The 26870-nt window shown below is 39.0% G+C and overlaps 2 protein-coding genes across 2 annotated transcripts; one reads left to right on the forward strand and one right to left on the reverse strand.

Moving 5' to 3' along the window:
• The first annotated feature begins 226 nt into the window (after positions 1–226).
• Positions 227–5380, forward strand: LOC104434817 (F-box/LRR-repeat protein 17). The gene is made up of 11 exons (XM_010047679.3): positions 227–955; positions 1421–1522; positions 2227–2371; positions 2491–2675; positions 2921–3025; positions 3286–3383; positions 3524–3744; positions 3830–3896; positions 4021–4106; positions 4510–4608; positions 4921–5380. Exons 1-11 carry the CDS (start codon positions 255–257, stop codon positions 4981–4983), a joined length of 1872 nt encoding a protein of 623 aa, XP_010045981.2. The 5' UTR covers positions 227–254; the 3' UTR covers positions 4984–5380.
• Positions 5381–13943: 8563 nt separating this feature from the next.
• LOC104427426 (protein OSB2, chloroplastic) lies at positions 13944–17693 on the reverse strand. Its single transcript, XM_010040525.3, has 5 exons — positions 17298–17693; positions 16651–16789; positions 16498–16567; positions 16307–16413; positions 13944–14355 (listed from the first exon to the last, which is right to left on the reverse strand). Exons 1-5 carry the CDS (start codon positions 17624–17626, stop codon positions 14167–14169), a joined length of 834 nt encoding a protein of 277 aa, XP_010038827.2. The 5' UTR covers positions 17627–17693; the 3' UTR covers positions 13944–14166.
• Positions 17694–26870: the final 9177 nt, after the last annotated feature.

The following is a 26870-nucleotide window of genomic DNA, read 5'->3' on the forward strand; positions in this document are numbered from 1 at the left end:
CCCCGCCCGCATGCAACGCTCCCTCGCGACGAAAAAGACTATTTTATTTATTTAATCTTTAATTTCATTTTCTATTTTTTTAATTTCGACAAGTAATCTTCGAAACTCGAAGGCGCGAACCCGCGTCCCGTCTCGCGCCATCCCTCAGCTCTTTTTATTCCCCACCACCACCGCGTTCTCTCACTCTCTCTCTCTCTAGCTCTCTATCCCTCCTTTCTCTCTCTAGCCTCCGCTCCTCCGCCGCCGCCGCCGCCATGCACCGCCGCCTCCACCAGCCCCACCTCCCGCCCTCCGACTCCCCGTCCTCCGCCGCCGCCGCCCCCTCGCCCTCCTCCTCCTCCGACGACGCCAAGCGCGGCAAGAAGCGGGGCAGCTACAACTGCGGCCGCTGCGGCCTCCCCAAGAAGGGCCACTCCTGCGACTCCTCCTCCACCGCCGCCGCCGCCGCAGCCGCGTCGTCCACGCCGGTCAGCGCCTCTGCTGCGGCCGCCTCCTCTACGGCGGCGTCCGCGTCCGCCCTCGTCCGGCCCTCGTTCTCCTCCTCCTCCTCCGCCGCCCGGCCTCCCCAGCCGCCGCCCTTCCTCCCGCGGCACCCGATCTCCCACCTCCGCCGCGCGCTCTCCTTCGACGACCTCGACGTCCGCGCCGACGAGGGGGAGGACTTCGACGAGGTCGAGCCGGATCTCGACGAGCGGGATCAGGATTTGGTGGACGGGGATGCGGACGCCGGCGGGTTGCCTGTGAGGTGCTTGTGGGAGGTCATGAGGAGGCTGCCGCCGGCGGAGCTGCTCGCGGCTGCGAAGGTGTGCAAGGGGTGGCGGGACACCTCGAGGAGGGTGTGGAGGGCTGCCGAGGATCTGAAGCTCAGGGTTCCCGCGAGAGCTCAGCTCTGTTTCGTCGGATCGGTGTTGAACAAGTGCCCTGAGCTCGTTAGGCTGTCTCTGAGGATGGAAAGGTTAGGACACAGTCATGGATTCGGAGTGTGCGATTCGGATCTAGGAGTTTTTTCACGAGGTGGATCGGATCGGTTGATGTTGATGCACTGATCTTTAAAAAACGACAGAGACAGGATTCATCCGGGCGTTATCAATTAGGACCGAAGTTGATATACAAGCTGACCACTGCAACTGAACTGTTTGATCAATCTAAATTGAAGTTAAAATTAACAAAAAGAAATGCTTGCTACGAGTGTGGAAATGCTGCCTGACCAGCAGTTATGGACAGACTTTCATGAATTTGGGAGTTCCAGGATTCGTACATTAACCCTTCAAGTAAAGACTAGAACTTGTGGATCATTTGTGTGCATCCTGATTGGATCTCACAATTAATTCCGGTTTGAGATCATGTGCTTGAGCTTTGTCAAACTTTTCTGGGTTTATGACTCTGATTCGGTTCTTGTTTTGTTGGTTGGCTTTTGCAGTGATGTAGATGCGACGATGCTGGCTTGCATTGCCTTCTCATGCCCTAATTTGGAGTCTATGGAGATCTCAACATCCTCTAATGCTGTCAACCGGATCACAGGGTAAATTTTCTGTTACCCCTTTGCGTGTTAGATCTTTCATATGAGATTTGTTTGGATCTTGATTCTATACGTATCGAGGCATTTCTGGGGTGGAGAACCCTAAGATCCCTGCATTACTGTTCAATTAATGATTGCAAATGGATATCACTTTCAACCAGTATAATGTTCCTTGAGAAAACTATTTGAAGTGCTAGCACAAGTAATTTGCAAGCAACATGTGTTCGAAATGAATAGACTTTAGCAGAGTCTGCTCTGGTTGTAAAGGTTTTGGTGACCTGTCTGTGATTTACGAAGTTGTTTGCGTCTCCATGATCTACGAATGCCACTAAAAATTGTGATGGTTTTTCCAATTGTGGTGTGTGCATCATCATTTCGTCCTATCCTAGCAATGAGAACTAGGAGAGGAAAGCTGTTAGTTTTTGTGCTGCTTTTGAACCAACTATTTAGGAGATCAACGCATTCAGATTTTACTCTCGGTTGCTCATGCTTTTAACATCTTAGTTTTGCAAGTAAATATCCATTTTGCGGCTTAATTAGTGTCTTGTTTGTTTCCAGCAAGGAAATTACCTTAATCTGTTTAATGGTTGTTAGTGATACCTAAGCAGTTTGATCTCCATTTTCTTATTCACATGTGCAGAAAAATGTTTAGTTCTATAAAGCTTGGATTCTTCATTGATAATATTAACTTATGCAAACTTCTGCAGAGATGAATTGGGTCGTTTTGTTGCTGACAAACGATGCCTAACCAGTCTAAAAATGGAAGGTTGCTCTAACCTTGGGGGTTTGGTTCTCAGCTCATCGAGTCTTTCTACGCTCTGGCTTGCTGATCTTTACTCCCTCTCAAAAATGGTGATTGCATCCCTTCGCTTTTTCATGTTCTAGGATATCTTCTATGTATGATGCATATTTATTCTTCCTTCTTTGATAGATGTGACAAATGATGCTGACTAATTTTCACATCCCTATAGGTTTTAAACTGCCCCAACTTAAGAGAAATCTCCTTGGAATTCTCTCGCAATGGAAATGATTGTACAGATTTGATTGCCATGGTTGATGGTCTGGGAAGGAGTTGTCCATGGTTACAAAATATTCACATTGCATCACTTCGGCTTTCCCATGCTGTCGTACTAGCTCTTACGGCTTCAGATTTAAGGTCTGTTCAGTAACTTGGTCATGCATGTTGCACCTGATAACAGCTTCAAACAGGCCTTTCTTTCCTTCTTTAAGCTCAAGAGAGTTATAAGCCCATGTTCCACACATTTAGCTGTCTAGCGATTATATAGATCCTACTAAGTTCACTTCCTAGATACTAAAGACTAAAATTCCCCATGAAAGCATTGATGCATCGTTAATTAGATACAGCTTTGGTGACCATTGCTTAATTTAATCATTGTACAGGGGTTTGCGGATGCTCTCACTTGTGCTTGGATCAGAAATCACTGATGCCTCGGTTGCTGCTATTACTTCAAGCTTTTCGGATTTAGAATTGCTTGATCTCAGTGGGTATGTTCTGGTCTGATTTCCTATGTTTGATTTATGAGTTTTCAGTGGTATAGAAAATTCAGCTTCATCATGTCAATTCATGTTTCTGTTTTTTGCCAAAGTTCTTATACATAACGTAAACACATTTGTTTTTGAATAGTGTAACAGATAAGATGGCATTGGCAATGTCCGTAGAAGCTTAAAATGCGAAGGAATATAATTAATCATCAGCCCCAATAATTGGACTACTTTTCTAAACATGAATTTATTGTTACTTGCAGGTCAAGCATTAGTGACAGTGGCATTGGGATGATATGCAATGAGTTTCCTGAAACATTATCAAGACTCCTGCTTGCCCTTTGTCCTAACATCACTTCAAGTAACTTCCTGGACTACTCTCTAAATAAATGGCATTTCCTTTCAGTTAGCACTCTTGTTCATTGTTTCTGAAGCTGAACATAAATATATTCAAATCAATTCTTGCATTTCATTTTGGTTGACTAAATGTTTTTATTTCAGGTGGAATTCAGTTTGCCACAGCTCAGCTGCCTCTTCTTGAACTTATGGACTGTGGAATGACCATATGTGATGCTAATGACGAAAGCCTCATCTCTGATGAAGCCATCAACCAGGGGATGGAGAAAAGGCCCAAGAGCAATCTTCACCTCATACACCAGAAGCTTATTATTAAGCACAGCAAATTGAAAAAACTCAGCTTGTGGGGTTGTAGTGGCTTAGATGTGAGACTCCCAGATCCTTGGATGTGCATATTGCATTCTGTTACCTTGGGTTCCTTGCGTTCTTATTTTGTTGATTGAAATGCAGGCCCTGTATTTGAACTGCCCAGAGTTGAATGACCTGAATCTCAACGCCTGTAAAAATTTGCTCCCTGGTATGTTTTAAACAATGTGTTGGTCTTAATCGAGTGCTTACTTTGGTTATAGGGACCTTGATGCATCTCGCATGCTTTCCTAATTTGCATCTTAATCTAACTGTAAATTTCTTTGCATTCTCAGATCGATTGTTAATTCAGTGCCCCAGTTTAGAGAATGTATATGCATCAGGTTGTGAAGAATTGTTAATAGAGGTTATTCAAAACCAGGTATGGTCTGAATCTAACAAGAATATAGTGTTAACATTAATTTGTGCTTTCTGTCAATATGCTTCTCTAGCCTATACATGCTTGGGATGTTGATTAAATCATCAGGCGCTTTAAAACTTGAATTTGCTGAACAAACCTACTTCACAGAGTCACAGACAATGTTATTCTTGCTGAAACTCGATGTGATATTCTATTGGTGCTAAAGTCTGCACGCCACACTTTCTTTTTGAGATCCTTGTCCTTAGAATCTCATATATGATAGGTTATACCTTGCTCTTTTCCCAACTTTTCTTTGCCCTTCTCAGAGTAACTTCAGATTTATTTATATATTAAATGCATTGATTAATCTAAAAATTCAATGGTTTGAGAAAAGCATTAACATTTGTATTGCATCTACTCGTAGGTCAACAATGATTCTATTCCTGTGGAAAACCATTTGCCCTTTAAACGTCTGGCTGATGGTTCCAAGAGAATTCGGGTTCCTCATTTTCTGTGCCAACAGGTGAAGTCCCTCTAACTACATATGTTCTAGTAGTTGTAAAAGTAACTCATGTTTTTAAGCTTAGTGTGATTGTCGTTTCTTAGATACAAGCTCCTTTTATCTTTCATGTGAGCAAATAGAAAATGAATTGACAATGACAAGTCTCTGATTATTGATTAGATAAAAAGCAAATAGATGGACAACAGCATTAATGTCAGGAGAGGTTTTGAAACGTTGCATTTGCATTCTATTCCTGGTGATGAGATAGAATAGGGAATCATATCATAATATCGCCTCACATGTTAACCATCTGTACTCTTTTTTTCCATGCAGCAATTTGATGTGGATAAGAAGCAGAGGAGTAGGAGGCGGCCGTGTAATGTGCTTGTAGAATGATGATACATATGGATAGTTTTGACAACTGACATGGTGATAGCTTCACTTGTTGTCATTTTACTGCCGAGTCAAGGCCCTCTAGACCGACTTCTTGTGGGTTCCCAACATTATTGCCAGTTGCTGATGCCTTGTAGAATTCTTTTAGGCATCATGTGGCCCGCTGATCACTGTACTAGAAAACATTCTGGAGCTTGGCTTCAGCAGCATAACTTCACCATTCTAAAATAAAGTTACTACCTTATGTAATTTCTGTGCAAACAGTCTTTGTATCAGGAGTTTCATGGAAAGACAGTACTTTACTGAGAATTTATATTGGAGGATAAACTGGTGCTGCTAATATTCATGTAATTGACATCAGAGGTTAAAAGGAACTCGGCAAGGCTGAGTTTGTGGTAGATATACCAGGTTTCAGCCGTGGATTAGATAGAGTTTGCACTGTTCTAGTTGTGAATACGATGCTCATGGTTATCTTGACTAGTAGGAGGCCAACGTGTATTGCCTGTTAAACACTGCTCCACCATGGAAGTGCATTGACAGCTGCTATTAGCAAATAGCAGACAAAGATTATTGATGACTCCAAAATTTTTGCTAAAGTTGAAGAACTGTTGGCTCCATGCTTCCGTTTGAGCTACAAAAAGACAAGCTATTTCTTTCGGAGGAGTGATATTTCTCTTTTTCTTATGATAAGAAAGAAGATGCAAGGGCCAACAGTGGCAAAATCTCACTATATTCTTTCTTCCATGCTTGTGTTTGGGCATGTACAGAAATTGGATTGTCCCCTTTCCACTTTCTAGAGTAGGAATCATGTGTGAAACTTCTCAAAGAAGTTTCCACTAGAAAGAGTTGTGGCTCATCGTCCTCTGCCTTTCCTTTTCATTCTTTTTAACATCTTCCCCGATGTCTAAACTCACAATTCGATTGGTCCTCCAAAAGATTATTCTCTCCTCTCATTTTCTTTTGTTGGTTAAAAGTATAAAGTCAGATTGTATATTACATGTATTCTCATCCGTCCCTTGATCTCTCGGTCAGTCATTCACGTCCCGTGTGATGCCGCTCCTCTTTCTGGTCTGCCAAAGTCTTTTGTTCAAAATTTCTCCGAAAAAACAAACCCCGTGGATCCATCTTATATTTTTTTTTTCCAGTCACCAGTGGGTTTCCTAGAGCAGATCAGTATCATTTGTCCTCATTTTTTCTCGGTCCCTTTCCTCATCTTTGAATAACTGAAGTCAAGACGCTCCAAGAACACTGATCCAACTGGCAAAATGAATCTTCATAATCAAGACTTGCAATTTTTTCATCTTAAGAGAAGCGTGAACCATTCCAATATTGGCAGGGACTACAGAGATGCGAGGGTGCATATGGCAATGTTTTTATTCCAGGGAACTATTTCTTTTTAGAAATAACTTTCTTTTCTATTTCTACTCCGGAAATAATTTTTGGGGAAAATTTCAATTAAGGGTCTGAAGTGGAACCGTTTTCTAAAAAAAGGGCCTAAATTGGACATTGTATCAAATAAGGGTCCAAAGTGACTGATTAAGTTTCGAATAAGAGTTTCAACTTGAAAACCAATCAAATCTTATTTGTAGGTAGGGGTATTTTCATCTAAAGACTTTTTTTTTTCTTTCCTTTTTATTTTTCTTTTCTTTCTTTTTTCATCTTGCTCACCTCCTTCTTGACAAATGCATTAGACTCCTCACGCACAAGCTTGCACATGTGCAAAACAATTTGAACAATTTAGGAAAAGGAGAAAACGAAAAGATATTCGAGAAGTTATGCAGTTTTGCAAAACTGCAAATTGCATACTTCAGTTCTGTAGCCTCCCCATCAGCAAATTTCAAAGCGCATGCTCTACATTATGCAATTTTGCATCCTCACCCAAGAACTCATCGATTTTGGCATAAGCTGGTTTTTAAGTTATTTGCCACCACTCACCTTCTCCGATGATGATAATGAACTTGAGAATCAAGAAATATCCATCAGTAAGTTTTGTTTTTATTCAATTTGCTTGTAAAAACTTATTATGGCAATTAAAGTAACAATTTCATGCTCTCCTTGCCAATGAAATTGCCTATGCCATGATAACTTTCACTTGTAGCTTCTTGGGAATGTTTTATTGGATCCGGTTGGATTATTCATAACATTCATAGACGCATATTGCATTGAGGTGGAATATGTGGCTTCTTGAGAGGGTCCAATTGTGTCGTGCATGCTGGTTATTTTCAAAGGCTGCTGAATCATTATGACCCATGATTGAAGATACTTGCATTTGGTGGTGATTTGAATTAGACATCACTTAATCTAAAAACGAATGACTCGGTCTACACATGTTCAAACAAATTTGCCTTTCTAACTCCGAAATATTATCTACACAAATTTGAGAGAGAATAACAAGATGAAAAAAGTGCAAAATCACTTAGAAATTCCCAAAACCATGTATTTCATTGAACAAATCAATGCACATGAGTATCCTAGAGAATCCTCAAAAGCCTCTAATAAATTTGGCTTAGGCAATTCAATCTGGCTTCTCCTCGCTAAGATCGATCATAGCCTGCATGAGCACCGATTTGAATTCAAGCATCGATGACAACGAGGGCAGCAAGCTAATGGCTTACACCTCATCATGCTTCGTGCTTGACCATGACCACAAGATGTGGGGATCGAATCAAGCTGAGTGTCACATCTTGGTCCACTCGTGCTCAATCTAGGGCTTGGATTGACCTTCATCTTTCAACAAAGGTACTGGAATTGTTGTTGAGGGCAATAACGAATGAGGTTGAGGGTGTTGATAGCTAATTCGGCAAGGAAGATAAAGATGGACTTTGGAGAATGTGATCTAAAGAGTGAAAAAGGCAAAGGCATGATGATGATGAATAAAAGAAAGAGAAGGAGAAAATAAATTAAAAAGAGAAGGAAAAAAGTATTTAGACAAAATACCCCTAGATGCAAATAAGATTTGGTTGGCTTTTAAGTTGAGGCCCTTATTTGAAATTAAGTTGGTCACTTCAGGTTTTTGTTTGAGACAATGTCTATTTTGGGTCCTTTTTTGAGAAAACAATTCCACTTTAGGCCCTTAATTGAAATTTTTCCTAATTTTTGAGTAAAATAAGATGTTTGGTAATTATATAAAATTTCTATTCTTAGAATAGAAAAATAATAGAAATGCGTTTGGTAAAAATTGTATTTATTTCTTTTTTCTTTTTACTCACGGACTGCCGCCATCGCCGCACGACCATCGCACGATCGACGCACGACCGCTGCACGACTACGCACGATCACCACACGACCCCGACCGTCGCTGCTGGATTGCCGCCCATAGCCCATCGACCGCGGTAGGGGCGGTGGTCCTATGGCGGCGTTCGACGCGACGGTCGGCGGTCATGCAGTGATAGGCGATAGTGTGTGTGGCGGTTGGCGACGGCAAGTTGCCGACGGACGTTGGCGTGGTCGGCCGTGAGCCGTGGGCGGCGGTCAATAGGCTACGGGTGGTGGCAATCATCGCCGCCAGTCGTGATGGTCACTGCGACAAAGGGCCACGAGTGGTAGGAGGTGGCCGACAATTGGCAAGGGCCGGCGGTGGCCACAACAAGGAAGAAAAACAAAAGAAAAATAGAAAAGAAAAAAAAAAACTTATTTCTGGAAATTGTTCCCGAACAAGAAGCTACTTTTTTTTGTTTCTTATTTCTGTTCCAAATCTATTCCCCAATCACTTTTTTATTCGGGAGAATAGAAAAATAAGTTGGTGTTACCAAACAGATTTCTGTTCTTTTTTTTTTTTTGTTCCGGAGAACAAAAGAACAGAAATCAGGAGAAATAGAAATGTTACTATGTAGGCCCGAGACGTAACTATAAAATTTCTGCCTAAAGAGAGAATGTGCATTGATTCACACTTGTGATTTCGACAACTAATAAGAGAAGAACTTGTAGAAACTGTTGTAAGATAAGTCACTGTAGTTCATACCTTGATCTAGTTATTGCGCATATTCACCCCCATAAATAATAACAATAGTACAATAGTCGAAGATTCGTATATCGGATGTCAGCCCATGAGCCTCATACTAAGAATTACGAGTCGGATCCTGCAATCTATGACGATGGTATGGAAAACCAAGAACAAAAGACAGGATATGTTCATAGGACACTAACAGATAATGCTTGCTACTTGTTACCCAACCGGTATTGCTCCAATAAGGGAGTTGTTTGCTAGGAACCTACATTCACAAATAAAAGTTATGCAATGCTTGTCTAAAGAATTATTCCATATATGATACTAACAAGGAAGGAAAATCAACTACATATTTGATGGGACATGAGGAGAGGTCAAGAAAATTTGTAATTACATGTAATCTAGAGCAACTCCCATCGTGTCGGGAACTTGATCAGTCAATCCGTTGATGCTCGAGATCTCTACCTAAAGATGAAAAAAATGAGACGGATTAGACAGTTTTCTCGAGAAAACTTGTAGAAGTGCATGTAATTTGATCTTCAATTGGAGGCCTTTCTCATTCATGAGAAATATCTATTCTTAAAAATGCAACAACGGGTCCACTGGACTTTGCAAAGGAAAGAAGATATAGCAAACGAAAATGTTGGGATCAAATGAAATATCTACTTCATTATGACAACTTACAATGTCCTCAAACTTGTCCATTCCCCAATGTAATATGGAATTGAGCCAATAAGCAAGCAATTTCTTAGAATTCTGAGATGTGAAAAACGATAGTTAATGGTGATCAACTATAATTAAAAAGAGACATAAAGAAACAAATCAGTTATTCATTATATTGAGCTTACAAAGTCCTCATCATTTTCATGTCTTGCAAATTAGGAAAATTCGAGCTTGGACCTTTCAAATAAGATATTCTCTTGGATGCATATAAAAACCATTCCATCATATAGCAAATACATCCATTCTACATTTTCGTGATAAAACACAAGCTTACAAGATCATAAGAGATAGAGAACAATTGCATAGGATTGAATGCTCACAACTCCATCAAGTTTTTCAACAAAGATATGCTTGAAGGAATAGGTCCCTCCATAGATGTGCCTTGCATGTCCCTGAATAAATTAATGTTGTATATAAGAACAACTTTTGAGTATCTCAGAAATCATGTAAATAAATGTTTTTTGCCCTAGTTGAGAAGGATTGAGATACTTACAATCTTGTAATTTTGGTCCAATTCCCGATAAAATCGGTATCTTTCCGGATAATGTGCTTCCATTTATACGACTGCAAGTGGTGTATAAATCAAAATCCCTCAAAGGAAAGTTAGTATCTTGAGAAACAAAAAGTATAATGAAGCCACTTACAAAGTATTTAAGTTCTTCAAATTGCAAAGGATTCGGGTATTGTTCCCGTGAAATTATCATGCAAAGGCCATAGTATCTGATCGACCAAGGGGAAAGGCGAGACGTTTCGTAAAATCCCGAAGCGCTCACATTCATGGAAAGTGGGTTATTCACTATATAAGCAGAGTTGACATTTCCCATGTAAAGCCCGGTGTTGCTGTAAGCCCACTTTTCCAAAGAAGCAGAAGAAAAAGAGGAGAAAATCAATGGGTTGTCCGGACTGGTGTCCTCTTCATATTCATTCCCCTCAAAAATCATTTTGGTTTCTCCGCAATTGATAAATAAGGAATGGTCTGCATGTGTCATTGGGTGATATTGCATAAGACATGACAGAGGACGAAAGTAGCTCAGACAATTTATGCTTGACAACGATTCAGACATAGTAGAACTCACACCGTGCTTTCCCGCTACAGGGAAGATCCTTCTCCATGCACCAGAGCCTAATGGGATAAACCAGAAAGATTGTTGGTAAGATAATTTTCACGTGCAATTATCAACAATTGGTATAGTTTATGAGCCGTCAAAGAGACTTACAAGTTATTTCCGTTAGATGAATAGCCGGAAACCAAATTACTGCAGAGTAACACAATGTGTTAGATATTAACTCCAGAAATTGGAGATGAGGGGTGTGCATGGCAATGTTTTTATTCTAGGAACTATTTCTTTTCAGAAATAGTTTTTTTTCTATTTCTACTTCGGGAACAGTTTTTGAGTAAAATAAGGTGTTTGGTAATTATACAAAATTTATATTATTGGAATAGAAAAATAATAAAAATGCGTTTGGTAAAAATTTATAAATTTTTGTATTTATTTATTTTTTCTTCTTATTCACGAATCGTCGACCGTCGCCCGCCGCCGCACGACCGTTGCACGACTGCTGCACGATCGCTGATCGTCGCCGTCGACTACTGCCGTAGGATTGCCGCCCATAGCTCATCGACCGCGAGAGGGGGCGATGGCCGGTGAGCTGTGGGTGACGATCCTGCGGTGGCGGTCGGTAGTCATGCGGCGGGAAGCGACGATCATGCGGCGGTTGGCGATAGTAGGCTGCCGATGGACGGTGGCGGTCGTCGGCTAGTGAGCCACAGGCGGCGGTTGGTGGGCTACGGGCGACGGTAACCGTCGCCAGCAGTTGCTGACGATCAACTGCGGATGGCGATAGTAGGCTGCCGATGGACGGTGGCGGTTGTTGGCTAGTGAGCCGTAGGCGACAGTTGGTGGGCTACGAGCGGCGGTTGGTGGGCTATGGGTGGCGGCAACCGTCACCAGCAGTTGTTGACGATTAGCTGCACGACCGTTGCACGACTGCCGCACGATTGCCGATCATCGCCGTCGACTACTACCGTAGGGATTGCTTGCCCATAGCTCATCGACCGCGAGAGGGGGCGGTGGTCGGTGAGCTGTGGGCGACGATCCTGCGGTGGCGGTCGGTAGTCATGCGGCGGGAAGCGACGATCATGCGGCGGTTCGCGATAGTAGGCTGTCGATATATGGTGGCGGTCATTAGCTAGTGAGCCGCAGGCGGCGGTTGGTGGGCTACAGGCGGCGGCAACCGTCGCCAGCAGTTGTTGACGATCAGCTACGGATGGCGATAGTAAGCCGCCGATGGACGGTGGTGGTCGTTGGCTAGTGAGCCGCAGCGACGGGTGGGCTACGGGCGGCGGTTGGTGGGCTACGAGTGGCGGCAACCGTCGCCAGCAGTTGCTGACGATCAGCTGCGGATGGCGATCGCAAGTGGTAGGAGGTGGCCGACAGTTGGCAAAGCGTCCGGTGGTGGCTGCAACAAGAAATAATAGCAAAAGAAAATAGAAAAGAAAAAAAAACTTATTTTTAGAAATTATTCCCGAAAACAAGAAGCTATTTTTTTTTTCTTGTTTCTGTTCCAAATCTATTCCCCATCCATTTTTTTTATTCTGGAGATTAGAATAATAAGTTGGTGTTACCAAACAGATTTTCGTTCTTTTTTTGTTTTGGGGAACAAAAGAACAGAAATCGGGAGAAATAAAAATGTTGCCATATAGACCCTAGGTTCACAATCGCCCTAAGTTTCAATCCCTGATCTTGCATGATCGGTGTGTCACAATTAGAGTAAGAACCAGAGGGAGGAACTATTCGATGGTCCATTAGTTGCCACTAGGGGTGAGCATAGTTTAGGTTGGGCCAGTCCGCCCCTTAACTCTAAGATTAACCCACATAGTGGTGGTCCTTAATTTTTGGGACCAATGACCGAACCTATTGAGCTTAAGACCGAGGACCGAACTGACCCAATGGGTTCGATCCAGTTCCAGGATCAATCCGGGACCAATTGATAATTTTTTATTTCATTTTTTGTACTCTTTAAAAAAGTGATTGAGTACCAAACTGACCTAATGAGTTCAGTTCGGTTTCAGGGTTAACTAGGACTAACCAATAATTTTTAATTTCATTTTTTGTATTCTTTAAAAGGGCGACCGATAACCATACCGACCTAATAGGTTCGATGATGAGTGAGGCAGCTAAGAAAGACAAATGGTGAGGATCAAGTGGGGTGAGTATCGAATGTCGAGTGGGAAACAACAAGCTAATCGAGCATTGAGTGGTGAGCGACATCAGTGATTCAAAGTGAGTGAGGCAAGTGTCAAGTGGTGAGCGGAGAAGTTGTTTATTTCAATTTTGGCAAATTGAAGACTAGGAGGACAAATAAGACAGAAGAGAACGAATATTAGAGGATGATGCCATAAGGAGCTTTTTATGCCTTTTTGGACGCCGTGAGAACTATTCACAAAAACATTTTCCTCTTTCGTAAATTATGATTATTGATGCCGTAAAAAACATTAAAATCTAAGTTATTAAAAATAATATAAAATTACTTGAACTCTTCACTAAAGAGCTGTTTAATATTGTTAACGCCGTTTATTTTAAGATTTTTTCTACATAAAAAAATCTTAAGTAATATATATAGTCAAGATTGGTCCGGTTAGACCGACCCAGAATTCTTAGAACTGAGGATCAATCTGCATAATACTAGTCCAGGAATTTTAGGACCAATGATCGACCCAATCTCCCTTGGAACCGGACCAGGACTAGCAAGGTTGGGCCGGTCTAGGATCGGTCTAGGGTTGACCCTAAACTGATGCTCACGCCTAGTTGCCACACCCCTTATCCCAGGGCTTGCGACAAATGTACATCCTTTAAACTCAACTAATTGGAATTTTGAGTTTTGAGAAGGATGGGTTCTTCAGTTTAATTCTGTTTGGTGCCACTCTGCCACTCTTGGGATGAGGCTTCCAGGGAGTCATCCTCGTGAATCTGCTGGTTATGATGTGAACTGCTCACATTTGACAAGACCAAGAAGATGATCTCATGGCACATCGATGACTCCAATATTTTGCTTCCTTTTCGCGACATACTGACAATATCGATGTATAGTCATGAAAATCAGGATTACTTTCCAGGAGAGATGATGGAAGGGGAAAATATATATAGCATGTAATGGCGTCCAGTGCTTCTTACCATCTTGTTCCTCATCCAGTAGAAATTCTAGCACAAGAATCAATGATGTTCATCCAGAATAAATGCTCCCAACTTCCATTCAACTCAACAAGCAAAATTTCACGCGATGCCAAACAAGAGAAGGCAACACTATTTGCTCAATAAAGAATTTTAGTTGAGCCTCCTAAACTGATCTTAAACTGATGTAGTATAGAGACTTGTGATCAATGCGGTTAATGGGGAAAACCGTGAGCAAATTGGGTGATAATAACAAAACCTATTGAGAGACTTTACTGGGGTTTGCTGAACAAAGGGGGTTTGACAGAGCTATACAGATGAATAACTTTATCGGCACACAAATAGCTAGAAACCTAGAGCATCATCACCGGCCATTGCACTCACTGGCATTCTGGCATCCTGTGTTTGAAGAGATCCCAATCTCATATCCAGTTTCGCTAGCTGGGACTTTACCCATGGTGGATTATACCTGCCTTCAACCCACAAAGCTTCGCCAGTATCCTTATGCTTGAAATCTGGATATTTTGGGTTCTTCTGCCAATCACACATACAAGTAGAACACTTGAGTAAACTAATTAGAATGGATTAAAGACACTCTGAAGTAGAAAGAAAACAACTGGCACAGTAAGTTTATCCCCAAATGGCATGAAATCCAAGATTTTCAGATTACACCTCAGATAATCCATGTACTGGCAGTTGAGAATAAAAACATCCAAAGCAGTAGATGGCAGTGAATAACAAAAAAGGTGGAGCTGTACAGTAGATGTTAGATGGAATGTACTTGCATAAGGAACAAGTAAGGGTGCCGATTTTTCACACGACAAAATAACACAACTTGAATACAACACATAGTTAGCAGGTTTGGGCCCCAAGACATGATTAATAATTGTGTAGTGCTGTGTCATGCTTGTGTCAAACCCTCCAAACATGAAATAGACCCGTGAACTATGTTTAAAATGATTGTGTAATTGTTATTTTTATAGGACATATATGGAAAAGCACTTCAAATATGAGCTAGGGGGGAAAGCAGATACTATAATACAAACAAAACTGAAAGTGAAAATTGAAACCATAGCCATCTTCTTCACTAAGTTCTCTTAATCATGCTTCTCCATCTCCCTTGTCGCCTCTGTAGCATCAGGACCCCCTCGCAGGCCTCTCTCGGTTCCGGATAGATCTTGACTATTCTCATGGTCTGGTTTATGTGCATTCGCATCATTTTCTAGCTGCATGTGGGCTGGTGTGTGTTGGCTGCGACATGTGTGTGCACTGTGTGCTTGCTCTGGTGCTACATGTGTGCATTTGTGTCGTCTGTGTTTCATGGTACCGCATGTGGTCTTCCTGTGTGTGCTACGAATGCAGAATTCTCATTTGGAAAAGACATTCAAATGTAGTAATAAACCCACAAACTTTTCGTTTCTTGTAGCTTTTTGTTCAAGCTTTTCTTTTCTAGTTTGTAGTAAAACCCACAAGCTTTTCTTTTTCTCATATCTTCCCCTCTTGGAGAAGCCCTTGCAGATTGCCACTGTCTCATGACGGGTCAAGCAATCATGTTGACCCATTAACCTGTATGTTAGTCACATCACACAGGTCGTGTATTCTTGTTGACCCTTTATTTAATCCGTGTTTTGTAGATCGAGACAATTAAATAATCATGTCTTGTTCGGGTTGACCTGTTTTGTAGTATACACTTAGGTCGTCATGATAAGAACACAACCAGAGAACACCAATTGGCACACCCAGGAACAGGTTTGACATCTTCCTTCATTAATTAGATCTGAATTCTAGTGAAGATTTACTAAGACATCTTGCACCCCATTATCTTCTTTAAGTTTTGTTTTATGTACTAGTGAATGACCCAACAGAGCTTCTTTTGGAAAATAAAAGATGTCTATGTCTGTTTGAGATCATTAAGGTTGACCAAAACCCATCGAAATGTTTAGCAGCAGAAGGCATTGCAAACTACTTCACTGGTCAATTTTCAGAGAATTATTCTGGGAAATATTACCTTATCAACTCACATCACTGAAGATCCAGGTCTATATAATTATGTCAAGATGACCAAAATTAAAACCAACAAATCCACATACTCGCACGCAGTAAGACTTTGCACTGCACTTGGCCAGCAAACTACAGATATCACACTTGATGTGACAAATGACATTCTGACACCCATGCATAGATATACATGCTGCACGACACCACACACAAGCAATAAGCATATTAGCCGCTGCCCAAAAGCACACAAAGAAAGCCCAGGGCTGTGTGCACAAGAACATGCATGCAAAACCTGCTGGTTTCACTTGTTATTGACTGATAGAAAGCTCAGCCATACAGCTTATTTGGACCACCTATGAAGATAAAACCTCATGAACAATCATGGTCGTCCACACAAATGTGACAAACCGAGTGAGAGCTACACATCGTAATAGAGCAGTCAGGTTTCATCCTATACATTGGATCATTAAGGGAAGAAAAGGTGTACCTTGTTTTTCCTGTTATCCCACCATTCCAGGGGATTGGCGAAAAAAGCTTGCCAGAGTTCTACAGTGGAACTATTATTGTGGACTGGATCACTGCCAAAATTCCTACCTGCAACCAGTAAGCAACAATAATACTGAACTCATGTAGTTACCATAGCAATTGATGATTATAGTATATTGGAATTTAAATTACCTGACCCATGATCGTTAAGCGCAAATGTAGAGAGGTTCCTTTCAATGAAGTTTAACTGCTGAACAACGACCTGCAGGAACACTTAAGTAATCATTTTCCAGTGAAATCATGACTGGAAGACAAAAAGCATCCTATAGCCAAAGAAAACACCACCTTATAGAAAGTCTGTTGCTTTCCTTCATCACTTTCAACTACATCTGAAACCAGCCGACCAGACACAAATATCTGTTGACCTTTCTCTAGATGCTGAGAAGCAGAAAGTGCCAACTCATCCCAAAATGTCAAATTTATCCTGGAGGAGTAATCATCAGTGACAAGTCATCAAAGTGCCCAACATAAGTCGTAATAACACGCAGTAAATCAAGTTCCCACAACCAAAGTGAAAAATATTTCCACAGACAACACAGGTTTATCAAAAAATTGTTCCTTTCCCTTTTATTGTCCACACCAATCAAGAAAAAAGACAACTTTGTACATGACTAAAATCACTTTTCCAAGTTGATGAAGTAGCAATGCCAATGAATTATCCAGAGAACCGCCAGCGAGCGAACCACCATGGCAAAACTCACTGAGAATGGACCGATTCTAATACCAAAATTAATGAACAGAGACCCAAACAGCATCACCAACAGAAGTCTCCCAGAGAAATACAAGGCAAGAAGCCAATTTCCACTTAAAACCCACCACATTATCCGCAAAAAACGAAAGCCACATTCCAATTTAAACGAAAAACAAGCGCCCAAAACACCCATCCTTTGCCACAAGAGAAAAAACGAGGGGATGGGCAAAAAACGGATTACCACGTCGTGTCGGTGGGGGACTTCCGGACGGCGAGGCGGGTCCAGGCGACGACCTTCCCGGAGGGCAAGTCCCTGGCCTCGACGGGGGTCGAGACGATCCCGATGAGCTGGACGGAGTTGGTGAGCTCCTTCCTCCACTGGATCTCCTGGGGCCTCGGGTACGCGGCCGCCTGGAGGGAGCACCTCAGCCGGGCGCTGCGGGTCAGGTGCTCGACGGTCGGCGCGAACGAGAGGAGGAGCGAGTTCGGAGGAGACCCAGAAGAGTTCGGTGCCGGGAAGACGAAGGGCTTGGCGTTTGCAGTGGATAGCAGCGTCTGCTTCAACGCCATCTCTCTCTCTCTCTCTGTGTCGCTCTGTGGACTCGCGTCTTATCTCGACTGGGGCTGCGCTGCGCGCGCGAAGAAGAAGGAAAGCGATAATCGCCTATTTCTCCGAAGGGTTAAACGGCCGTTGTTTTATTTATTGATTTTTATTTATGTTCCTTCCATTATTAAAATAGGGTTAATACATGAAAAAATCTCAAATTAATACAATTATGATAAATTTATCTCATAATAATTTTTTAATCACAAAAGCCTCAAAATTATCCTCCCTAATTCTGTTAAATTGGATTAGTATTACGAAAAACACAAAATAAATGATTTACCAAAAACTAATCTTTTGACCATACAAAACCCCAAGTTTGCACTTCTTTAGTTCTTTTAAATTGAATTAATGTCACGAAAATCACAAACTAAATCCTATCTCAAACCAAACAAAAACCCCAACTTTACCCTCCATTGGTTCCGTTAAATTGATTAATATCATGAAAAACTATAAATTAAATTTCAAATTGATACACTTATAATAAATTTAATCCTAACTAATCATTTGACCACCAAAAAACCCTAATTTACCATTCGTTAGTTTCGTTAAATTGAATTAGTATCACAAAAAGCCTCAAACTAAACTCTACACTACTATATCCGTTAAATACCACATTTCATTAAACTAAATAATTTAACTGTAAAATTGAACAAAAATTATTGGAGGGTAAATTTATCACAAATATACCAATTTGAAGTAAATTAGTTTAGAATAAATTTGTCACAAGTATATTGATTTGGGATTTTTCATAGTATTAACCTTATCAAATAAGTATATACTCTCTCATTTTTCAGCTTTAATTTTTCTTTTTAGAGTAACAAGTGCTAGAGAAAACCTTTAGGCTACATTTAGTCATTCGGATTTCTAATTGGAATAGGACTGGATAGGATATAATATGAAATCTTTGGATTTTTTTATATCATATTCATTGTTTGGTGAATCGCAATATTAAAGTCTGATATATTCACATCATATTATATACATTTTTTTAAAATATAAACGGCATATCATTATAAATGAACATAAATGTTTATAAACAAATATTTTGAAAATCTCTCGTAACACTATTCCTTAATTTAATTTAATTTATTTTTAATTTAATTTAATTTTCTTTATTATTTCTTTTTTCCCCTTTCATCATTCTTTAATAAAAATTTATCAAATAGTAAACTATATTGACATACCTAAATATATAATAAATATAAATATTTAATTTATAGATTGAATGTTTATTATAAGATAGAACTAAAGTTGAATATATAAATTAAAATAAGATTAATTAATTTTGTTAATTTTTTATTTCTTAAATTAGAATTCAAATATTATTTATATTAAAATATATATTTGAATTTTGTTAATTTAATAAGTTTGTTATTCGATAAAAATAATTTTTCTATTATGGACGTTAGAAATCCTATGCACATTTATCCCACCTCATTTATGGGATAATTTTATCTTGCCTATATCCCCCTTATATCCGACTTTATCCTATCTTAAGCGAGCACCAAACGTAGGATATGATATGTTTATCATATCCTTTTCCGAATTTTATCCCGACTGCGAAACGCAGCCTTAGGCTTAATTATAAGGGCTTTGCTTTAGGGATATATAGATTGAGTCATAATTGTTCTACATTATTCACGATCCCTAGTCCAAGGTAGGTGAGCCCGTCATTATAGCCCCACCAAGATGATAACAATGTCTCTTCACATGATGTATGTTGTAGTTAGGCAATTGGAGCACTAGTTAATCCGATGTTTGTTCACTGCGAGCTTGTGATCTTGTGAAAACTAAGTGACCTTCATATCACTAGATTGAGAATTGGCTTTGAATTCGATAAAGCCCATAACTACATATTCGAATCAAATTTCCAACCGATACATTCAAGCGTTCTTTCTAGGCTACTTTACAAGCACATACCTATACGGCTCGAGTTTACATAAGTACCAGAGCGCGAAGGGATTAACATATCCAATAAACATTAGTCGGGTGCTAAAAAAAATCCCGAACAATTCAAATCGCAGCACTACCTTCAATTAAGTCCAAGTCACGACAACATTGTCGAACCTTAAGGTTTGGATCACCGTACTTGCATAGTCTTTTAGAATCATTGTGGGTGCACATATTTGGTAGGAACATTTTTGGCACTTTAAAAGTTTTGAATGATGAATATTGTCTGTGAGAAATGCCTCGTGGGCCCTCCCGGTGATTTTTCTCTCTATAGCAAGAACACTATTGCTCATGGCTAGAGATTGGAATGGTCGCGATTTCTAAATGTTATACATTGTGTAAATAAGGACCCGATGAGATGGGGCAAGCAGATTCCTTCTTGGGTCAGTCCTTGGCTCAATTGATTTTGTGAAGAAAATTTTTGAGGAAAATTGACATAATTCCTCGAAAAATGATTTCTTGTTGTTGGCCAGGTCCACCTCATTTGTGGGCCTCGGCTAACATTAAAAGAAAAAAATAGAAGTCAAAAGTCGAAAAGCAAAAAGAACAAAAAAAGAGTTGCTTCGTACACGAGGGTGCCCAGGCGGGGGAGCTCGCCAAGAGCATCGGGAGAACAGGGGAGAAGAAATAAAAATGGGCTTGACTTTTGCGATCTTGATTCAAAGGTTAAACATTGACGGAATGGGCTTAAATTTGAGTACGTTTTTTTGTGAGATTGAAAGCTATAAGTTGATTGGTTTTTTTTTTTTTTAAATTCTCTTGGTTTTTTTTTAACAATTGAGAATTTTTGCTGAATTCTCCGATCGTTGTTAGGGTTTTCATTTATAGTAATCCACGATGAAAATATAGTGGCATTGTTGCTATTGACTCTCTAGTATATGATTAAAGAAGAAGAACACTTTATTTATGCTACTATTTTTTTGGTGATTAGTGGAAGTTTTTTGGTGATTTGTGATTTTTCCGGCATTGTGCTTCCACGTAGAATCTTGGTGGTGTTGTTGCCTTTGTCTCCTAATCATTTCGGCATTATTTTACTTATTGTGAGGTTGTATTGGCTGGTTGTTGGTAGTGTTAAGTCGATTTCGGTCAATTTAGTTTTGAGGAAGATATTGATCTCGGATTGGGTTTAGTTCTTGATGAATTGTTGCCCTGGTTCTCTCCAACAAAGTGGTATTCGAGCTATTATTGAAATTCTAACATTAAATGGAGGAAACATGTTCAAGTTAAATGCCTTGAATTATTCCATTTGGAAGTCTCGGGTGAAAGACATGTTATATTGCAAAGATTGGTTTGATCTTGTTGATGGTGATGATGCTTACAGCATGGGAGCGAATGAATCAAAGAACTGTTGGGTTTATTCAACACGGATTGATGATAGAGTATTTCATCATGTTGCTCAAGAAACGAAAGCGGAACCTTATTGGAAGAAATGATAAGATCTCTATGAGAGGAGAACTCCACGAAATAAAGTTTTTCTACTTAAAAGACTTGTGGATTTGAGATATAAGGAGGGAAGTAGCATGTTAGAACACATAAAATAATTTCAAGATGATGTAAATCAATTGACAAATCTTGAGATTGGTCTTAGTGATGAATTGCAGTCATGCCAATTGCTTGGTACTCTTCCCGATAGTTGGGACACCTTAGTCATGACATTAGATAACTAGGCTCCTTTCAGTGTACTTTCTATGAGAATAGTTAAAGAAAGCTTGTTCAATAAAAAAAAAATAAGGAGAAAAAAAAGGCTTGAATTATGCTTCTAAATTGGAGGCTTTTGTCATAGAAAACATGACAAGAAATCAATCAAGAAAGTTTCAAAGTAATGATAAAAGAGGCTAGTTAAGAAAAAGGTCAAAATCAAGGTCGATGAGGAATATGAAGCATTATAATAGTAACAAGTTGGGATATTATGTCATATAGTGTTGGTTGCCAAAGATAGATAAGTCCTATGATAAAAATGGAGATCGAAAGAAAAAGGAGAAATAAGTTACAGTTGCAATCAATGGCGATATTATGTTCATATATGACAACGGTTGTCTAAATCTTACATGCCAAAATTCTAACAGGGTTGTTGATTCTGTACTTTCTTTTCATGTCACCTCATGATGTGACTACCTACATCATACCGTAGTGGTGATTTTGATTGTGTTAGGATGAGAAATAATGGTGTTTCCAAGGTTATCGACATGTGGGATATTTATTTGGAGATGTTTAATGTAATTTACTTTTGAAAAATGTGACGCATGTTTTGGACATTTGACTTCACTTGATTTTCATAGATGCCTCGGATGATGATGATTATTGCAATTTCTTTGAAGAGGGCAAATGGAAATTCACTAAAAGTTTCATGATATTAGCTAAGGGTAAGAAGACATACACTCTCTAGACCATGCAAGCTAAATTGATTAGGGAAGAGGTAAATGTAGTGAAGGACTCCTCAATTGACCTATGACATATGAGACCTGGTCATCTCAGTAAGAAGGGGCTTACACTCATGGTAGAAATAATCTTCTACCATTGAAGGAGAGAACTTTGAAGGCATGTACTCACTACTTGATAGGTAAGTTGCGTAGATTCTCATTTCATAATTCCTTTTCACACACAAAATTAGATGTAATCGATCTAGTTCACATCAATATTTGTTGCATGGATACTAGAACACTTGGTGGTGCATTATATTTTGTGACATTTATTGATAATTGTTTTAAAAAAAGTGAGCTGATGCTTGAAATCAAAATACCAGACACTTGTTGATTTCAAACAATTTCATGTCATTGTGAAAAGAGAAATTGGGAAAAAGTTGAAATGTGTTCGAGTCGACAATAGTGGTGAATATAGAGGCTTGTTGAACATTATTATAAAGATTATGACATCAAGCTTGAGAAGACCATTATGAAAACACGATAGTAGAATGGAGCAACGAAAATAATGAATTGGATAATTAATGATCTGTTTTGGTGTATGCTCTCTTATGCAAGGTTGCTTAAGTCAATCTGAGGTGAAGTGATGAGAATAGCAGTAGACTTGATTAATCTTTCTCCAACAATTCCTCTTAAGGGGATGTCTCGCAAATAGTTTGGAGTGGGAAAGATGTTTCATACAATTATCTTATAGAATTTGATTGCCAGGCATTTATCATTGCTCCAAGAGATGAAGAGTTTAAATATAGGTTAAGGGATCAAATTGCAAAGAAAGTCATTAGAAACCAAGATGTGGTGTTCTTTGAGCATCAAACCATTAAAGATATCGACAAGTCAGGGAGGTCAAAGAATGTAGCTCAACACTATGTTAGTTTCGGCCCAAATCCTCCTATTGTATTGGGTGGAAATCACGGGAGAAAAGTATATAGAAATCATGAGATGTTGAATCCTCACATAATATTAATTTTTCAGCTGAGACATGTGAAGTAATTGAGCTAGAATAATCAGTTGAGCAATAATAGCTAGTTGATGAGGAACAGTCAATCCCACCTCAAGTTAGAAGATCTGCAAGATAATGTAGACTTTCATAAAGATATTAACAGCATGAGTATGTATTATTCACTAATTCACAGGAGCCACAAACTTATATTGAGGCTATGTCAGGTGATCAAAAAATTGAATGGCATGAAACTATGCATGAGGAACTCAAATCCTTACATGAGAATCGTACATTTGAATTGTTGAAATTACTTAAGGGTAAGGGAATGCTCATATGTAAGTGGGTGTACAAGTTGAAGACGAAAAAAAGTAGTTTGCAATCATAACACAAGGCTAGGCTTGTTGTGAAGGGTTTCGTAAAAAAGAAAAAAAAAGGAATTGACTTGGAAGAGACATATTCACCAGTTGTAATAATGCTTTCTATTTGAGTTCTTGGGTTGGCCGCCAACTTGAATTTAGAAATTGAATAACTTGATGCAAAGACATCTTCTCTTCATAGAGAGTTTGAAAAACAATAATATATGAAGCAACCGGAGGACTTCAAAGTTGAAGGTAATGAGCATTTTGCATGCATGTTGAGGAAAAGCTTATATGGTCATGAGCAAGCATCAAGATAGTGGTGCATGAAATTTGAATCATTCATGGAAGATTGTAAATATGGTGAGACCAACTTTGATTCCTGTCTTTATGAAAAGATTTTCAGATAATGATTTTCTTATCCTCTTATTCTATGTGGATGACATGTTGGTTGTTGGACTTTATGTTAAGATAATCAAGAGCTTAAAAAATGAGTTAAAGTTTTGCAATTAAGGAAGGATCTGGGACCAACTAAACAAAACCTAGGCATGAGAATTACTTGTGATAGGAAGAACAAAAAACTTTGGCTATCTCAGAAGAAGTACATTGAAAAGGTGCTTGAAAGATTCAATATGAGCATATGTAAACTCATAAGTTTCACTTACTGATCATTTCAAATTGAGTAGTGAAGAGTGTCCTACAAGTGAGAAAGATAAGGAAGAAATGATGAAAATTTCTTATGCATTGGTTGTGGCTAGTTTTATGTATACCATGATTTATACATGACCAAACATTGTTACCGTAGTTGGTGTTGTGAGCATGTTTCTCTCAAATCTAGGTAGAGTTTTTGCACATCCATGAAATGAATTTTGAGATATCTATTTCAAGATTTTGTTTGTGTTGTGGAAATGAAAAAGTGCCTACTCAAACACAGATATTTATTCTCGAAAGTTCACTTTAGGTTACATGATGAGAGATGCTGTTTCGTGGCAATCAAGACTACGTATATTTCTTTGTTTACGATTGAAGTTGAGTATATTATTATTATCGTAAGAGGTAAATAACTCTTATGGATGCATAAATTATGGCAAAAAACGCCTTAAGTGCCAAAAGTTGGTATAAAGGGATACTTAAATGTCAAAAGTTACAAAATGGACACTTAAGTGTCACTTTTTATGAAAAATAGGACACTTGAGTGCTACATTCGACAAACCTTGGCGGAAATCTTACGTGGTATTTTTTTATTAATTTTTTCGCTTACGTGGCTTGCCGGAAGGCTAACTCAGCAAACCACACACAAAAATGACGTCGTTTTGGTATAATTCGAATTTTAATATAATAATTAATTAAATTTTAAAAAAATTAATTAATTAATTAATTAATTACTTATTTTAAAAAAAAAGTGGGGAGGAAGAGGAGGGAGGCAGCCATCGGCCGAGGGCTCAGCCCTCACGTTGCCACCTCCCCTCTGTTGTCGGGAAGGTGGGGAGTGTTGGCTAGGGCTGCCGAGCCCTTAATTAATTAATTAATTATTTAAAATTTAATTTAATTAATTATTATATTAAAATTCGAATTATATCAAAACGACGCGTTTTAACACTATTTAGCCACATCAGCATGCAAAACGACGTCGTTTGCGGGCAGCTCGTCGGAAAATTGCCACATCATTGTTTTGGTCGGATTTTCTGCTGGTGACACTTAAGTGATCCATTTTGCTCCAATTTTAGCACTTAAGTGTCGCTTTCATAACTTTTGGCACTTAAATATCCCTTTACGCCAACTTTTGGCACTCCAGGGGTTCGGGTGTCCATAAATTCCTACAAGAGTTGAGCTTGAAGTAAAAGAAGTTTGTTCTATATTATGATTACATGAGTGCTATTTATCTAGGCAAAAATCTGGTGTTGAATTAAGATTGAAGTATATTGATCTGAAGTATCATTGGCAAAGAGAAATTAATGCATAATCTCTTCCTACGTGAAAAAAGTCCATGTTGACAACATTATTAATCGAATATAATGATCAAAGCCTTGCCCATGGTGAAACTTGACTCCTGTAGAGAAAAAAAGATGAGCATAATAGAACTTCCCATGTGAGGTGGAGGGAGAGATTTGTTGGTTGGGTTCACCTCATTTGTAGGGCCCAACTAACATAAAAAGAAAAAAAAAGTTAAACGTCAAAAAACCAAAAAAAAAAGAAAAAAAAGAAAAGAAAACCAAAAGGAAGAGTTGTTTTGTGCATGAGTGTGCCCAAGAGGAGAGAGAGAGAGAGAAAGAGAGATAGAGAGAGAGAGAGAGAGCTCATTGAGAGCATCGGGAGAACATGAGAGAAGAAAGAAAAAATAGGTGCTGCTTTTGTGGCCTTGATTTGAAAGTCGAATGTTAATGGAATTGACTCAAATTTGAGTATGTTCTTTGTGCAACCGAGAGCTATGAGTTCATCGATTTCATTTGTTGAGAATCTTCTCTAAATTCTCCAATTGAAATTAGGGTTTTCTTACTTCATTTGTTGTAATTAACCTTTGTGGTGATGAAAATACTATTGTATTATTGATGTTGAGTTTTTAATGTGTGACTAGAGAAGAACACTTTGTTTATCATACCATTCTTCGTGATTAGTGGAAGTTTTTAAGTGGTGTATGGTTTTTCCCGCATTGGGTTTTCACGTAAAATGTTGATATTATTGTTGCCTTTGTCTCTTTATCATTTTGGCATTACATTTACTTATTGTGAGGTTGTATTGGATAGTTGGTGCTGAGGTTAAGTCGATTTTGATAGGTTTAGTTTTAGGGAAGATATTTATCATGGATTAGATTTAGTTCTTGGTGAATAATTACTCAGGTTTTCCCCAACACTTGTATTATTTGAGATAATTAATCAATGAATAATATTTTCATTATTCATAACAATTTATGTGTAAATATTTTCATGGACAACAAATATATTTTTCGTTTATTCAATTTAGTAAGTTATATAAGCGATATTTTTATGAAAGCGTTTTCCAAATCATTCATTTTTCACAAATAAAACACACCCCTAGCATCATGTTACACCAAAACTACACGTGTGCTAAACCCATGGGTAATGATGTGGTTGGCTTAAGGCTCTTCACTCTTTGGACCTCCATGAAATTCGAATCTCTAATAGGTAAGTCTTCCGACATCAAAGATTGGGGGCATCCCAATGCTTTTGGGGGAGTTTACCCCTTGCAATCAGTGCAAGAAAGGACGATATAAATTTCCCTCACTTAATAATGAATAAAAAGAGAGAGTACTAGTGTGCTTGCCTAGAGAAAAAAAGCCCAAAGATCGAGCGTGTTTCCTTCTTTTCTTTTGATTTTATATGGTGAAATTAAATAGCACTCAGGTTTTAGAATTTTATTTTCTCTTAATATTGATGTTTTTCACATGCCTTTTAATGTGTTTTCTTCAATTTTGTGTCAAATACCTTTTAACCATCCATTCATATATATGTAACACTAGTGTTCAGGTACATGCACATAAAAGCATATAGTAGTGTAATGCTTCAGAAGTTCTAGGTAGGTG

The sequence above is a fragment of the Eucalyptus grandis genome, chromosome 2, assembly GCF_016545825.1.
Source record: "Eucalyptus grandis isolate ANBG69807.140 chromosome 2, ASM1654582v1, whole genome shotgun sequence".
NCBI lineage: Eukaryota > Viridiplantae > Streptophyta > Magnoliopsida > Myrtales > Myrtaceae > Eucalyptus > Eucalyptus grandis.

Excerpts from the sequence above, each read along its gene's own strand:
- LOC104434817 (XM_010047679.3), top strand. The coding sequence starts at position 255 with ATGCACCGCCGCCTCCACCAGCCCCACCTCCCGCCCTCCGACTCCCCG. Across the intron at positions 956-1,420 it reads CTGTCTCTGAGGATGGAAAG|TGATGTAGATGCGACGATGC; the intron begins GTTAGGACACAG and ends TGGCTTTTGCAG. Across the intron at positions 3,384-3,523 it reads TTGTCCTAACATCACTTCAA|GTGGAATTCAGTTTGCCACA; the intron begins GTAACTTCCTGG and ends TTTTTATTTCAG.
- LOC104427426 (XM_010040525.3), bottom strand. The coding sequence starts at position 17,626 with ATGGCGTTGAAGCAGACGCTGCTATCCACTGCAAACGCCAAGCCCTTC. Across the intron at positions 16,790-17,297 it reads TCCCCCACCGACACGACGTG|GATAAATTTGACATTTTGGG; the intron begins GTAATCCGTTTT and ends TTACTCCTCCAG. Across the intron at positions 16,414-16,497 it reads GCTTAACGATCATGGGTCAG|GTAGGAATTTTGGCAGTGAT; the intron begins GTAATTTAAATT and ends TACTGGTTGCAG.